Source organism: Manacus candei, unplaced genomic scaffold (genome assembly GCF_025592945.1).
Source record: "Manacus candei isolate 608988 ecotype Guabito, Panama unplaced genomic scaffold, ASM2559294v1 h1tg000005l, whole genome shotgun sequence".
NCBI lineage: Eukaryota > Metazoa > Chordata > Aves > Passeriformes > Pipridae > Manacus > Manacus candei.
The window spans coordinates 18,508,965-18,524,797 of NW_026138053.1; the positions used below are offsets into that span (position 1 = coordinate 18,508,965).

The following is a 15,833-nucleotide window of genomic DNA, read 5'->3' on the forward strand; positions in this document are numbered from 1 at the left end:
AGTACTTACCCTACTAGAGGACGGTGTTACTTTCCCTGCTGATAATGCAGCTCCATGGAGGACAGTAATGCTTGGATAAGCATGCGCGAGGATCGCTCCTTCCACGTGCGATACAGGTAAGGCTGTGCTAATTTTACTGTGGATGAATAAGTGCTCTTAATAATAGAAAACTAAACAAGCTGCAACAAATAGTTTGATATCTCTGTTAGTTATTGGAACTGAACCACTTTTTTCTTTTCTTGATTTTTGAGCAATGAAAATTTACATTTGCTATGTAGGAGATTATATTAATATAGTTGTGTGATTGTACAGTATTGGAACTGTGCATGGTAGCAAATAGTATGTAATTGTCTGTATTTCTTTGTATTTTGGGTAGAATGATATGAAGTATGATCCATGCAGGGTAATACCTGCTCCCTCTTCTTCCGGCTGTGGACTGCCTATGCAAATTGTTAAGTTTTGTCTGCTGCAGTTCTCTGTACTTATCCTATCATTACTTCTTTAAACAATGAATTTTTAGGCACACTGTCACCTATGCTGGTGTTTTCCTTGCTTAAAATGAAGAGATTTGATGGATAGATGGAAACTGCTTTGAAACCTTGGACTAAAAAGTACTGTTATTGCAAGTGAAGAGGAGATGTGAGTTTCCTTCTGAGAGCTTTTATAATTTTTCTTCTGAATCCCCTTTACAGACATGGGGCAACGTGTTGGCATTGCCGACTCACTCTAATGACCCTGAACAACAGAAGCATTGTGTAGTGCATGGGTTTGGAAGGGTAAATCTTGCAGCTCATTCAGCAGGAAGGGACACTGGAACACTGGAATGGTTGTTTTAAAAAGAAATAAAAAGCATGATTCAACTCCCAACCTGGTCATTCTTGCTTTAGAGTCCTTTTTATAGCTGTCTAACAGCAGTAAGGCTCTACCTGTTTTTGTAAGACAGCACATGCGTAGATTTAATTCTGAAAATGTTCTGACAATGTTACATTGCTGTTAGATTGGTCTTGTCTTCCATTTCTTAGAAGTACAGTGTTCTAGTTAGCAATGCAGTCAGCATGAGGAGCTTTTTCATGGTCAGTAAGGAGAAAAATTAGAAATAAACTGTAATTTATTGTCTGCTCTCTCTCTTTATTTTGCTAAAATCTTTATAGTGTGGCTTAGACAGCAGGAATCCCTAAGTGTGTGAGCATGATGGTTCTTCTGTGCTACTTGTTTCTTTAACGTTCCCCCCTCCCAGCTTTCCTCTGATGTGTCCCCACGCTGTTGCTGATGCTCTTGGTCCTCCCCAGATAACCACAGAAGATCCTTGCTCACTTTTTAATGAAAGCAGGAGCTGTTCAGGGTACTGTTATAGAAGTAAATGGATAAAAAAAGCATTATGACCAATTGTCTCGTTTAAATTGACGAGTCAAAAATAACTTTGAAAAAATTGGCAAGCACATTCAGGGCAAAATGTCTTACTGCTTTATGCTGTATTCCAGTACAGGCTTGAATGGTACCAATTAAAAATATTATCAATAAAATATGAATGGCCTTATTAAGCCTTTGTCTAAGAACTGTAATGTGATGGACATTTTTAAAAAGTCATGCCATAATGCTTTTAATTTTAAAAAATATTAAACTTTTCTAAAATTTAGAGAAACTGCAAATTAATTCAGTATATTGAACTGGAACTTCATGATGATTTAATTCAATCATTGTAATTAATTTTTAATTTTTTAATATTTAAATTAAAATTTAATTTGGAAATATTTATTAGGTCGTAGTTTAAAATTTAATGCAGGTCATAAGTTACAGGGGGGAGGGGTGTTACCAGTTTTAAAAATTTTTTAATCACAGTTACGTTCCCAGGCTCATTTGGCTCTGACTGGTCTCTCCTTTTTGGCAATCCATTACAACTGATTTTAAAAGAAGCTGGTGGCCCACTCCTAAGGAAAGGCTTTACTATAGGTCTGTTTCTGACTGTCCAGTATGTTTCTTTCTCCCCCCAGTACTTGACCAGTATCACTTTAGCAGCTATAAAAATGCTTATGCTGGTGGAAGGACACTATTTTTTATTTTGTTGTTTAGTGACTGAAAATAAAATGCTAATGCTACTAAATGGGGCTAATAAATGATCTATAGGGTAAATATTTGTAGGACTTGCTTGGCTTGGCCTATTAAATTTACACACCAAAAACTTGTCACTGCTTTTATCTTGATTGGAGCAAAAGAACCCAAAATCCAGGTGTGTGTTTCTTGGTGTGTGTGTTGTTTGTTTCTGACTTTGCCACCCAGCGTAGTCGGAGGGAACCAGTGTTCAGTGGGGGTGAAGCTGTTTGGAGTGGTCAGTGTGGAGGCTCCTGCATTCCGTGTGGCAGCCAAGAGTAAGTGCAGGAGTCAGGAATGGTGTGTGAGCTTTATTACAGGATGCTGTGGGGTTAGTAATGCTGTGCACCTCAACTAAAGAGATACAATAGGGGGGTTTGGTTTGTGTCCAGGTGTGTCATGTGTTTCTTGGCAAATTGATGTCAACCTTGTTCCCTCTCAAGAGCAAAAAATCCTCTTGCTGGGAATTGAACTGACTAAAACTAGATTGTCTTCAGAGATTGTAGTAATTAATGAGTCTTAGTGCCTTCTTCTATTGCCTTACTTCTTAGCAGTTTTCTGATTTCATTGTAAGATGGGAACAGCTGAAGGCAGGGAAACTCCAAAATGGGAGAAAAAACCAGGGAGGTTGGGGGGAGGCAATATGTTTAGGGTTTATATTCTTATAAGTGTAAAGGTTTAAATGAGAATGTGAAGGAGGTCAGAGAAGAACAAGAGGAAAAAAAGGGAGCCAGGCAAGAGGAAAAGCTTAGAAGGGACAGATAAGGATGAGGTAGTTTTACAAATGAGAAATTATTGAGAAGATGCCAGCCTTTCAGAGAACAGGTCCAGGCAGCTATAGACAGAATAACAAAATGAAGCCCTGTGTGAGCAGTTCCACAGTAATATCTAGGGGAAGGTTATCCTGTTCAGCAGGAACAGGATTTCATTAGAAGTACCAAGATGAATGGGCCTTGTTCTCTTCTCCTCTCTGGGGATTCAATGTATCTTTTGTTTGGCCATTGGGTGTTGAGTAAATAATTCAATTCAGCCCTGGGAGCAGAGAAAGTAATGTCATATTCTCCTTGTAACTATTTAATGACTTCTTAAAACATTGATAGCCTAGCCCTGTCTGGTCCGCCAACATGCTGTTTAACCATTAGTAGTGACAGGTGGAGAACACCTACGTAAATCTTAAAAAAACCCCAGCAAAACAAAAAAAGTGTTCATTTGCATAAGTCCTTTTACGTAGAGGAGGGGAAGAAAAAAGAAAATCCAAACCAAAACCAAACCCCTTCTGAGTCCAGTTTTGTACTTGATGGATAAGCCTAGCAAACTTTTAAAATAACTGAATGATATCATAGCTCTTATATAACATGAATAAAATATTAATATTGGGTGCAGGCAACTGAAATGGTAGGTCAGTAAGAATGGATCCAAATGGAATTAAAGTTTAATTGGCTGTAAGATTCTAGCAACCTGTTAACACAACCTTTCTAGAGTTAGGCTCAAGAGTAATGTTAAATTTTGAGTTCCTTTTTTACTCACACAGTTACTAGTTCCCATTTTCATTTACTTCCTGTAATTCAGGTTGAATTGAAACACTGTAATAACAGCTGATTTTCATCAGTCTGGGTATAAGCCTTTTGCTTCATAGTTATTTGTGTTGTGTATGAAAGGACCCAGATCTTTCATTTTCACAAGCTATATTGAGTCTAGGGTTGCAAAGTCAAACGATTATGTTTCAAGTTCCCTGAGAAAATGGTAGTGCTGCCTTGGCATTTGGAGTCTTTGGGGTGTGTGAAACGAGATGAATGCAGTCTGTCAGGAGTTCCTGGAGCACAGCACTCTCTGACGTTGGCCTTGTACCTTTTTTAACTTTGCCTTTTCTCCACTGAATATGTGGCTGATGCATCACAGTTGCAAGTCAAAACATGATTACTTTTTTTTTTAATGGAATAAATTCACTTACAGAAGTGGAGTCCAGTGTAGCATTTTGACTATTATGTCACACACACATTTTGCTGAAAGTTCTACCCTTTTTAGCCGTTCAAGCTAAAAATCTAAGGGACTGAGTGTGGCTGTGTAATGGTCTAAATCTTTGCACTGAGAAGCACCATATTTTCTAGCCATCACTCTAATTGGACATGTCAGTTAACATGAGGTGCCCGGAGAGAACCTCTGTGGATAGGATTAAGATTACCCAATGATGTGTTTTAAGTCCTAAACCTTCAGTTGCTGATGGTGTAATCATTCCTGCCTGGTACTTAACTGCACTTAATCATTTCTGCCTTTTTCTGTCTTACCTTCAACACATGCACAGTGTAGTGAAAACCAGGTGGTGTGTTGTAGGAATGCTTTAACTTCTCTGAGAAGAGTTTCCAAACCTAAGATACTGCATGTGTTATGGATATCCAACCTGAGAAGTTGGGCCTGGCAAGAACTTCATGCCCGCTCTACCTTTTGCTGTTGGCATCTTTACCAACTACCAAGCACACAGTGCTTTTCATTGCAAAAGCTAATTATGTCTGTCATCTCGTTGTGCTTAAGTTGTGGAATGTCGAAGACCAGCAGGTATGGTACTGTTTGTGTTGGTAGCTTATTGTACTTATGATCCAAATTCTTCTAGATCTCTGGGAAGTCTTTGGATTTTTCAAATATATATTCTTCTTACTCAGATCTGAAAAGAATTCTGTATGATCTGTTTTCTTCCAGTTTAGGAAAATAAGGAAATGTAAATATTTCAGGTACGTTAAATACTTCATCACTATGTCTTGTCAAAACATTTTAATGGTGTTGCCATTAAAATAACAATTGGAAAAGCCAGCATTTAATTGTCCACTTTTTGGCAATATTAGGACACGCTTTTTAAACAATTACAGAATGTCTCTTACTGAGTTTTTTTTTGTAAAAAAATCTTTTAAAAAATAGCATGATGATGTTTTTGCAAGCTTTTTAAAATGCATGTATCTTGCAAAAGCTAGAGAACCATCTCGCTTCGAGACCGAGACCTGAAATTATCATCTTCCTTCTCCTCCTCTCCCCTACCTCCCTTGCATCCCACAACTGGAAAGTAGGAAATGTTTGTATATAATCATTAACACTTATGACATGTTACATTTTGTACACCTGAATTCACAGTGGCGAAAGTGCACGTGAATGGTTATTGTCACTGTAGTTCTCTATCAGCTTCTTCATTCATTGTTCAAAATGTAATCTTCTGCAAATTCATCCATGACTGCAGTGTTTTGTACCTGTATAACTACACAATTATTTGTTGATAATAATAAGCAGTATTCCAGTGGGTTCTGGAATGGTGGTGTATCAGTGAAGTAACTTGCATTGACATACCTTTTGTCATTAATTGAATCTAGGTATTTTTCTTACACTGAGAATTTTCATAGCAGTGCCAATATAAGAAATGAAGTGCCAAGGAATATTGAATTACATAGGAAACAATTTAGGGAAAATTAGTCATGGTTTTTGACACACAGAATATTCTAATTGAATTTTTTTCTTAAAACAATTTGCAGGTAACTATCATATCAGCCTAAAAATTAAAGTGCTTATGTTTGTCTAGATGGTGAAAACTGCATTTTTTAATCCTACTGGTGCTATATATGGACAAAGCAGTGATTTCCTCCCTCAGAATGCAAAAGAAAGAAAACAAGTTGAAGCTGTTTGTTGTAATGTTAAGTTTGCTCATCACCATTGAAGTTGCAACTCCCGTTTCAGCCCAAGTTTCTGTAATATTATAATGCAGAGCTCATTGGTTGTACTGTGGGGCTAACTCCCTTTCCTAAACAAATAGAAGCCCTGCGAGTAAAAGACCCTCTTCAGAACTCAGGTGATGGACAAAGTACTGCATTTGAGTGACTGTTTGCTTGTTTCCATTGTGCAGGATGGAGGCTTCCTGCCTGGAGCTGGCTCTGGAAGGTGAGCGCCTGTGCAAAGCAGGAGATTGCCGGGCTGGTGTGTCGTTCTTTGAAGCCGCTGTCCAGGTTGGGACTGAAGATTTACGTACCCTGAGTGCTATTTACAGCCAGCTGGGCAATGCTTATTTCTACCTGCATGAATATGCAAAGGCCTTGGAATACCACCACCATGATTTAACTCTTGCAAGGTAATCTTGTGTCCTTAACCATGTTCTCCATGTCATCCCATTCCCATAGAGACGAGCAGCTGGCTGCTCCTTTTCCTGCCAAACCCTACTATTAATACTGGCTAATGAGTGAACGTGGTGGTGGCAGAGGGCTGGGGGTCTGGCAGGTCACTTGGTTGGCCTCTAACCTGGCAGCTAATACTTGGTCTAGCACCATAATCCTAGGACTGAGACCTCACCAGGGTTGTGGATAATTAAGTGGCTTCTTTAAATCCACCCTTTCTTTACCCTTTCCTGTTTCTAAAACTCAGTCTTTCTGGTTCTCCAGAATGTTAAACTGCTCTCTTGTTTGCTGGACAGAACCTATTCATGTTTATCTGTGTGAAACTCATAGTGTAATATTGTGAAATCTAAAACCCTGTGCATTTCATATGCTATTTATGCATCGGAGTTTTACTGATTTGGTACAGATCCATTAAAAGACACAGGCACCTAATGTACTTAACCTCAATTTAGGCATAAATCTACTCTTCCCCCTGCCTTAGCCTGCTCAAGTGCTGTGACCTTGTGGGAATTTGTTGTGTTATTCCCCAGGTACAAGTCAGTGGTTCAGTGGCAGTCTCTTGCCTTAGTCTCATTTAGCATCTAGCAATGTCCTGGTGCCTCTGAGCTTTCTGGGAGACTGGTGTGTCTTGGAAGTAACAGGAGACTATGACAGTCAAGTAAAATACAGACACAGTTAAATCTCTATTTCTAATACTGGGACTGTCTTTCAACATCATCATTAAGAATTTTCTCTCTGTTCTCTTCATAAAAGACATGAACTTTTAAAAAATGTTAAGTAGATGATCATAAATTCATGTAATTGTCTGCCATACATCGATCATCTGCTTGGTTTCAAATTGTACACTATTTCCTGGGTACTTAATTTCTGCAATTTTAGGACAATTGGAGATCTACTGGGAGAAGCTAAAGCTAGTGGGAATCTGGGCAACACCTTAAAGGTACTTGGGAATTTTGAAGAAGCTATCGTTTGCTGTCAAAGACATCTGGATATTTCCAGAGAGCTTAATGATAAGGTAAGAATTGTGTGGGAATATGGAAGTAAACTGCTAACACACATTCCTGAATGCTGTTGTACTGGTAAGGAGTGTGCCACCTTTCAGAGAGAAATAAATACTGAATATTCAATTATTTCTTCTAGACAGTAAGACTCTATTAGTTATAATATAATTGTTTGCACCTGGAAAACTACAGATCCAGGTTAAATATTATCCTATGTTGTGGTGAGTCTGTTTGTTCTTAATTTAATTTTTAATGGTGAGTGACCTCAGGAATTATTCTGTCTCTTGCACCTCAAAAGGAAGTAGTATGCAAAACAATTGGATTGAGGGGTATGACTGGGTGGATGGTAAGAGCATGTTCAGAATGGGCAGAGTGTGTCTTGATGAGTAGTTAACAAACTTTTTTCCTATCTGTGGATTGTACGAATAGTTGTTGTGACAAAAGACTTTGAAGCATGAAATTTTAATGCCTTGTTTTACTTTTGGTTTAGGTTGGAGAAGCAAGAGCACTGTATAATCTGGGAAATGTGTATCACTCTAAGGGGAAAAATGTAGCTAGTGCGGGGACTCACGATCCAGGGGACCTTCCAGATGATGTGAAAAATGCTTTACAAAAAGCTGCAAATTATTATGAGTAAGTAAATGCTGGGGATTGGGAGGATATGATCATGTAGTTCATTAGAATATGGGAGATTTGTAGTGTCATGAGCTAAACTGTGGAACACTTCTATGCAGAACTGAGGTACCTGTGAATTTGTTGTTTTCAGTGGCAGAGTGCACTGGTTTTTGTTTGCCCTCATTTTTAGTGCACCTCACAAGTCCTTCCCTTAGGTTAGAAACCAGTAGTGCTCTTCAGACCAGGCTGAGTTGACAGGACCTTGTTATACTTGTATATGTAGCTAGAGGTGAGCACACTGGTTTGAGTAAGAATGCAGTGGAGTTCAGTACTTCACAGGAAATGTTTCCTACTCAGATCTGTGGCTGCATAAAGGCCATTGAAATAGGCCAAAATAGAATATCTCTACCTTTTCCTTTATATAAAGATTTTTTAAATTATTATTTAAATGAATGTGAGGAAAAAAAAACCTCTTAAAAGTCACTATTCTTCTCCTTACTTTCCTCCAAAACAGGGAAAATCTGACAATAGTAACAGAGCTGGGTGACAGAGCAGCACAAGGACGTGCCTTTGGAAACCTGGGAAACACACACTATCTTCTGGGCAACTTCAGGAGTGCAGTTTTAGCCCATGAACAGGTACAACCTGTGCTAATAAGGATTTCTGTTCTAGCAAAATGTCACTGGTTGCTCCTGACCTTTAGTACATGCATTGTGTTGGATCTTGTTGCAAGCTTTTTAATGCAGGTTTTAAATCTTAATGGCAGAAGTTCAAGTTTGGCTGTTCTTATCAAGCATTGCTGACCTAAAGAATGCATTTTTTCATGTGCATTTCTGTATGCAAATGTATGTTACAAAGTATAAAATGGAGTAAATAATGCAATTATTTCACATTTTTAAGCGTCTCCTAATTGCAAAAGAATTTGGTGATAGATCAGCTGAAAGAAGAGCGTACAGCAACCTTGGAAATGCCTACATATTCCTGGGGGAATTTGAAACCGCTTCAGAATACTACAAGTTAGTTGACTTCTTCTAAATACAATTTATACCTCTTGTACAGTTTACTTGTTGTGTCTGGTACTGTAGCTCACTGTAGAATAGCCATCTTGAACATATACTTAGGAATAAAACTTCTATTTGTTTGGCAAAAATATTTTTTCCTAGCTGTTTAACTATTCTGATTCTTTTAAGCGAGGGATTAGTATTTTTTTTTGTTGTTTTTTAACTCTTTTGTTACTCTAAATAGATTCCTCTCAGCAGTGTAGACAGACATCTTTCTGTTCCTAGGCATTTGTTCCCATTTATTTTAGAACCAGGCATTACTGTCTTGGCTCTTAGCGAGTTCTGGAAGGATCTGAGTAACTTTTCTACCCTGAGTTGGGTGGCTGCCTTGGGTGTGCTCAGTAGCTGAGAGAGGTGGTGCATGGCAACACAAATTTACATCCTGAGTCTGTATTTTTAATCCAGGCTTTTTTCTTGACCTCTGCACCACTAAAGAGTTGCTGCTGTACTTGGGAAAGTAAAAGCTTGGCAAAGATACAGTACAGGTGTTATTAGCATCTTACTTGGATCTCAGAGCTTACCTGTTCTTTTTGAAAGGGAAAAAAGCCTCAGTACTGAGCAGATTCGTCTTAGCACTTGAATTCTTCTTGCCCAGCAGGGCCAGGCTGGCTTGGTGAGTATAGCCCTGCCTTGCTTCTGCTGATGGGCAAGTCGTTATTGTAACACTGGTACTAAACTGTGTCAATTTGCATACTGTCAGGGAAACTCCTACAAATTATTAATGAAGCAATAAATTAAGATTAAAAGATGCTGTTTGAGGGATCAGCCTGCCCTTGAATGAAATAGATGGAAATACTTTGAGAAGGGCAAGGCAAGAGTTTACAATATAGTAAGTAATTTATTAGCCGATAATTTGCCAGCCAGGTTTCCTAATTTGTTTAAGTTGTATAACTGATTTTTAGTTGTGCAGGGATACTTTTGAAAGGTTTTCCTTGCAGTGATTTTTGAGGTGACTAACCCTTTCTTCCAGGAGGACACTGCAGCTGGCTCGGCAGCTGAAGGACAGAGCTGTAGAAGCACAGGCCTGCTACAGCCTCGGGAACACGTACACTCTGCTCCAGGACTACGAGAAAGCCATCGATTATCATCTGAAACACCTGGTGATTGCTCAGGAATTAAATGATAAGTAAGCCCTAAGACACTGTTTCATGTATGTGTGACACTTACAGCAAATCCTGTTACCTCCAACTCTGCTGTCATTGTTCTGTATGTGACAGCTGAATTAATGTGAACTCCCTACAATGCTGGGCTCTGGTTTTCATATGGAAAACCAAAGTTCCTCATGAAGGTATTGCAGTTACTGAGTCTGAGATGAAAGACCAATTGATGAGTGACTGTCTCTACATCTTCTCCTGTCACCACTGCCTCTGTAAATTAAGGAAAGAAAAAGCAGATCTCTCTTTCATGACTCCATTATAATAATTTTGCATACTTTCATAAAAATCTGTCTCCAACTTGTCCACAAATTAATAATATGGGAGGAGGTGGGGAAAGGTAAATAACACAGTAGCAAGTAATGTTTGTATTACAGTCATGATTTCTAAGGCCTTTTTTATAATGTTGGGTACAACTAAAAGTTTTTCCATTATTTAAATGTACATATTCTACAATGTACATATTCTCAATAAGCAGAATATAGGAAGAATAATAAGGCATGCAATCTGAGGACAAACAAAGTAGGTTATACAATGTTCCATGCTTGCAAAACTGAGTGACTTGTTTGCTGTGAGCTTAAAATTGTGATTAGATTTGTTCATATTTATGGTAATACCCAGATCACACTTCTTTAAATACAATACCTAATGTGTTGATGTTGGAACCGTCTCTGATGACAGCCTCCCTTTTTCTTGGCACAGCGATCTTACTGTGGCAGTGCTGTGCAAACCTGACCCCTGGTGTTCAGCGGGTAAAGGTGTAACTGAAAATGTGTGTGTGCTTTTCAGAATTGGTGAAGGAAGAGCGTGCTGGAGTTTAGGGAACGCATATACTGCTCTGGGAAACCATGACCAAGCTATCCACTTTGCAGAAAGGCACCTGGAGATTTCAAGAGAGGTATGATTTGCATACTCCCACTGTTGACTGTTGGCTTTTGCTCTCACTTACACAGTGGTTTTATGGAGGTGTATCCATGCATTTGATTTTGAGTAATGGAATGCATTTTGAAGGCAGAGATAGTTAATTCCACATCATTTCAGCCCCATCTCACTGCAGCTTGCTTAGTTCTAATGTCACCTTTCATAATGTCATCATGGAATCCAAGTTGAGTAGCCTATTAGAGGTTATTTTAGGCTTTATGAGTTGTCAGGTACTTTATTAAAAAAGATGGTTCTCTCAGTATTCAAGCAGGAAAACCTTTTCAGCCTTTTTCTGTCAGAAATCTGGGGGACAAGGATTGCTTTACACTTTCATGTTTGTACTTCTTAAGGTAATATAACTGCTTATTTTATTTGCTTGAAGGTAGGAGACAGAAGTGGAGAACTCACTGCCAGACTTAATCTCTCAGATCTTCAAATGGTTCTTGGATTAAGCTACAGTACAAATAACTCTATGATGTCAGAAAGCCATGTGGTAGAAAACAGTTTCAATGGTATGTACCTCTTTCTGCAATACTTTCGAACAAAGCATTCTGAAAGAGTGTTGTGTTCTTTACTGACCACCCTGGTGTGCAGGTTTGCTTGGTTTTCTCCCCCACCAGCAAAAGACAGTTGTTTTTGCAGTATTGGACCCCTTCAGCACCTCCTTTTCTGGAGGATTTACATTGTGAATCACTGGTTACTGCTTAGTTTCTTCAGATGATGTTTCTAATTGTGTCCGTGTCTTCCCCTCCCTTTTTTAATGTGGGACATGTATCTATTTGCTGTCAAATCCTGTCTTTTCCTGCCATCTCAGCAACACTGGGGTTACAGCAGAACCCAGTCCATTTGCTGTTCCTCTTTTCAAAGGTCCATGGTCCTTCTCTCATGTCCTATGAAGGCAACTTAGATAGCTTAGATTTGGGTGGGTTTTGTAAGCTGCTTTTACTAGTGGTTAGTTATTCTTTGCTGATATACTTACCTGCACTGTTTTGGAAGTCAGAATTGCTGTGCCTTGGACCTTAGATGAGTACAACCACAGCTTTGATGATAAATCTGCATAAATTTTGATGATAAAAAGATGAACTTGATTCTCTCTTGAAGGTACCAGACCGAGAGCAGGACGCCGTCACAGCATGGAGAACATGGAACTTATGAAATTAACCCCAGAAAAGGTTGGCACTTTGCTTCTGTTCTGCTGCTGAGATTGCAGTGAAACATTTCTAAGGGTTTGCTGACATACCACGTGCCTCCCCTTTTAATTTAGTTGATCTTAGGAGTTACATAACAGCAGGTCTAACCATACTAACAAATAATAGTTTTGTTGTGAGTGTGGAGCGTGTGACACAGATAATGGCTGTAATGGCTTGTGGGAAGCTTGCTTTATTCACTGCACAAATAAGAAAGAATGAGGTCCTGTAGGTGCATTCATATCTTTATAGAGATGGTTTGAGGTTGCAGCATGAGTGATTCAGAGTAAAATTTCTCAGCTTTAGTTCAGCTGTTCTGAACATTTTTTCTTTGGCTACAGTCATTTTATAGGCACTTAAAATATATGGGTTTTTTCCTTTTGGGATTTCAATCAACTTGCAAGCCATCAGGAGCTTCAATATCCATCTTGAGTAAGGGTGCTATTGCAGAAATGCTGCACCTGAGTCACTGATAAGCAAAGCAACTTCCTCCCCAGGCTCAGAGAAATCTCTTAGAGATAGGAGTTCCTGATTAAAATCCTTGTGTCACTCTATGAGAGTTTTCCTTCAGTTCTATCTGCCTTTCAATAGTGGGCTGGCAGTTCTACATGAATGACTCCAGTGGCACACTGAAATTGATATTTTTCCCTCCACACTGGGATATCTAATTCCCCTCTCTTCAAGTGAGGCAAAGCCTGTCATCATGTTGATCAAACAGGCAATAAAATCTCAAAGCACATGGACAGTGGGTACAGCTGAAGTCAGCACTAATGCTCAAGACCTGCTTTGGGTACCGATTTAGAAAGACTGTTTCATGTAGATTTTTGGCTTTAATCTACTATTGCAGTTTAGCACTTTATAAAGGACTTTTTTTCAACGTACTTATTGAGTAGATTCTTCCATGGAAGTCCTTGGTATCTACAGCAATGCACAACAGGAGCACTAGGGTTTCAGTGGACAGGATGCCATCTTGGAGTCAGAGTCTGTGTGCGGGTGCTCAGGAAGCCTTGAAAAGGCAATCCAGTAGGCACTGTTGCTGGAAGATTTGTGACTGTGTTCATGCTTTGTGATGTTGAATCAGGAAAGAAAAGGTTTTGTTTTGGTTTTACTCAGTTATAAGAGTCTGTCAGTTGTGGATAAAGCTATTTTGTGGATAATTCTATTTATTTTAGAAGATATTTTAGGGAAAATCTGACAGGTTGACAAAGCTATCCATTCTGATCTTTAGTGAAACAAGATGGTCATTCCTGTTTACTCTTGTGCTGGCGTTATTCTCCCTCTTCCTTTTCAGTCTTTACTGAGAAGTTTGTGTATATGAAGGACTTCAAGGAAGGCTTGTTGAGTATCTGGGTTGGTATAAGGGTTTTTTTGCTCTGACACTTTGTAATATGGGGGCTTCTAATTTTTTTATTTCCAGTTTTAAGAATGTCAGGTGGGAAATACCAGCTGTGTCTGCAGTTCAGCATTTACATTATAACTGTTTTTCCTGCACTGCAGTCAGCAAGGACAACTTCAGTGTGTTTAATTAAATACACTATTTGATCACATTTTAATCCATCAGGTGTCACACAACAGTTAGCCTAATCAGTAACAGCACTAACCTGCTCCAGCCAACAACAGCTCACTAATCCCAGGTCAAGTAACAGAACCAAACCCAAAGTTTTAACATCCTTTTGGTTGGATGAACAAAATAAAGCTGCTTCATTTTGGGAAGGAGAAGCAGCAGCAAGTAGGAGGTAATTAAAATCTCAAGGCTTAATTTCATGACTCTTGTTTTCTTAGGTTCAGAACTGGAACAGTGAGATTCTTGCTAAACAGAAACCACTGGTTGCCAAACCTTCAGCAAAACTGCATTTTGTAAATCGACTAAAAGGCAAAAAGTACAAAACCAGCACCACTTCCAAAGTTTTGCAGGATGCCAGTAATTCTATTGATCATCGACTTCCCAACTCCCAGAGGGTAGGTCTGGTGAGCTGTGGAGATCATCACCTTCACTCATCTTTGTCTGATCAGAATTATGGAAAACACATTCCTGCAACTGTCCATTTCACTTTAACTTCATTTAAACACTGTGGCTCTGTAAAACATGCAGAATCTTCCATTCTACAGCTGTCTCATGGGTGGTGCCAGCTTTAAGCTTTTCCTAACACTGCATTGTATTCCTCATGGATTTTCTAAAGTTAGAGCTCAGCTTACCCACGTATTTTATTTCTAAGTCTCTTCTAGACACTGCTTCTCTAAACTTAATAAAATCTAGTTTCTCTGATTCAGGCAGTGGGAGATATTTTGGACATTTTAGATTATTGCACTCTTGACAGAACTCAGTTAAAAATAAAAGGCATTTGATCATAAACCTGAGGAGACAATGGAAACTGCTGATTGCTGTTCTTGTTGCTTTTCTTCTGTCATGGGCATTTGGGTTTTTTTCAGTGGATTAATGGCTGAGGAGGAATAACTCCAGCTGTACCATGATCCAAGCACTGTTTCTTTCCACGTGAGAGAATGAAATGTTTCTAATATATTATACCTTAGAAAAATGCTGCCATATTCTTATATCTCCTCTTATGATAAATCTCTGTGTATAGAAAGGGATGACTAAAAAAATTGATTTTAATAGATATCAGATACACAAATATGAAACAGGACTGGACTAAACTCTGATGCAGTTGTCCCAGCTTTAGATACTCTTAAGTTCCAAATACCCCTAAATCTTTTCTCCTTTTCAGAAAAGCAGTCGAGAGACAATGGCAGATGAAGGGTTCTTTGATCTGCTGAGTCGATTCCAGAGCAACAGAATGGACGACCAGAGGTGCTACTTCCAGGAGAAGAACAGACTCCCAGCTGCTTCAGTGGCAAAATCCTCTACTCCACCTAAAACAATGCGAAAATGTAATTTTTTTTTGAAGTAAAAATCTGTATCTGACTTGAGTTTCTGCCAAATGCCATTTTCAAAATGTATTTGCGTGCACGACTCACTACAGAAATTTTTTCAGAAATGTTACAGTTATTTCTGGGCTAACTTGTTTTCTTCCTGCTCCCCAGCCTTTTCCACTTCTGTGGTGTCCCCACACACAGATGAGTTTCTGGACCTCCTGGCGAGCTCGCAGAGCCGCCGGCTGGACGACCAGCGCGCCAGTTTGAACAACCTGCCCGGGCTGCGCCTCCCCCAGCGCGACAGCCAGGCCGTGCTGGGGCACCTCATGGCCAGCAACAGCAGGGAGCTGGATGATGACTTCTTTGATAGATTGATAAAATGCCAGGTCAGTGCTTAACAAAAGTTCTTCAGCTTCTGAGTCTCTGGGGATGTGATTTGTGCCCCCTGCTATTGAGTTGCTTGGTTACCATGTGATTTAAGATACATACTGATTTGGCAGATAAGGAAGAATATAACAAAATATTAGGATTTTTTCCCCAAGTTTTGGGGTTCTTTTACAATTTCTGTTTCTTGTTTTGATTTTTTATTTATTTTTTTTTTTTAGTTATCCAGTGTCTAGTAAGTGTAAATTTCGTATATATACCATGGTAACTATGTCAAGTAACAAAAATGTATATTATGGTAACTATTTCTAGAAAAAATCCTTAAAAAGGAAAACAAGTGAGGCTCTTAAAATGAATATTAAAATGATTTTTAAGTGTAAGGCACCTGATATACCAGGAATCC

The 15,833-nt window shown here is 39.0% G+C and overlaps 2 protein-coding genes across 2 annotated transcripts in view; one reads left to right on the top strand and one right to left on the bottom strand.

Annotated features, from left to right (window-relative positions):
* GPSM2 (G protein signaling modulator 2) overlaps positions 1 to 15,833 on the top strand; it is a 17,699-nt gene continuing 1,866 nt past the window's right edge. Inside the window, exons 1-13 of the mRNA XM_051805446.1 lie at positions 1 to 116; positions 5,969 to 6,190; positions 7,113 to 7,248; positions 7,725 to 7,867; positions 8,364 to 8,487; positions 8,750 to 8,865; positions 9,881 to 10,036; positions 10,854 to 10,962; positions 11,368 to 11,497; positions 12,087 to 12,157; positions 13,955 to 14,131; positions 14,899 to 15,061; positions 15,215 to 15,432. Coding sequence (XP_051661406.1) covers positions 55 to 116; positions 5,969 to 6,190; positions 7,113 to 7,248; positions 7,725 to 7,867; positions 8,364 to 8,487; positions 8,750 to 8,865; positions 9,881 to 10,036; positions 10,854 to 10,962; positions 11,368 to 11,497; positions 12,087 to 12,157; positions 13,955 to 14,131; positions 14,899 to 15,061; positions 15,215 to 15,432 — 1,827 coding nt within the window. The 5' untranslated portion in view covers positions 1 to 54. The remainder of the gene's footprint in view (positions 117 to 5,968; positions 6,191 to 7,112; positions 7,249 to 7,724; positions 7,868 to 8,363; positions 8,488 to 8,749; positions 8,866 to 9,880; positions 10,037 to 10,853; positions 10,963 to 11,367; positions 11,498 to 12,086; positions 12,158 to 13,954; positions 14,132 to 14,898; positions 15,062 to 15,214; positions 15,433 to 15,833) is intronic.
* Positions 14,906 to 15,833, bottom strand: part of CLCC1 (chloride channel CLIC like 1) — a 14,378-nt gene continuing 13,450 nt past the window's right edge. Inside the window, exon 12 of the mRNA XM_051805415.1 lies at positions 14,906 to 15,043. The gene's annotated coding sequence lies outside the window, so the exon portion shown is untranslated. The remainder of the gene's footprint in view (positions 15,044 to 15,833) is intronic.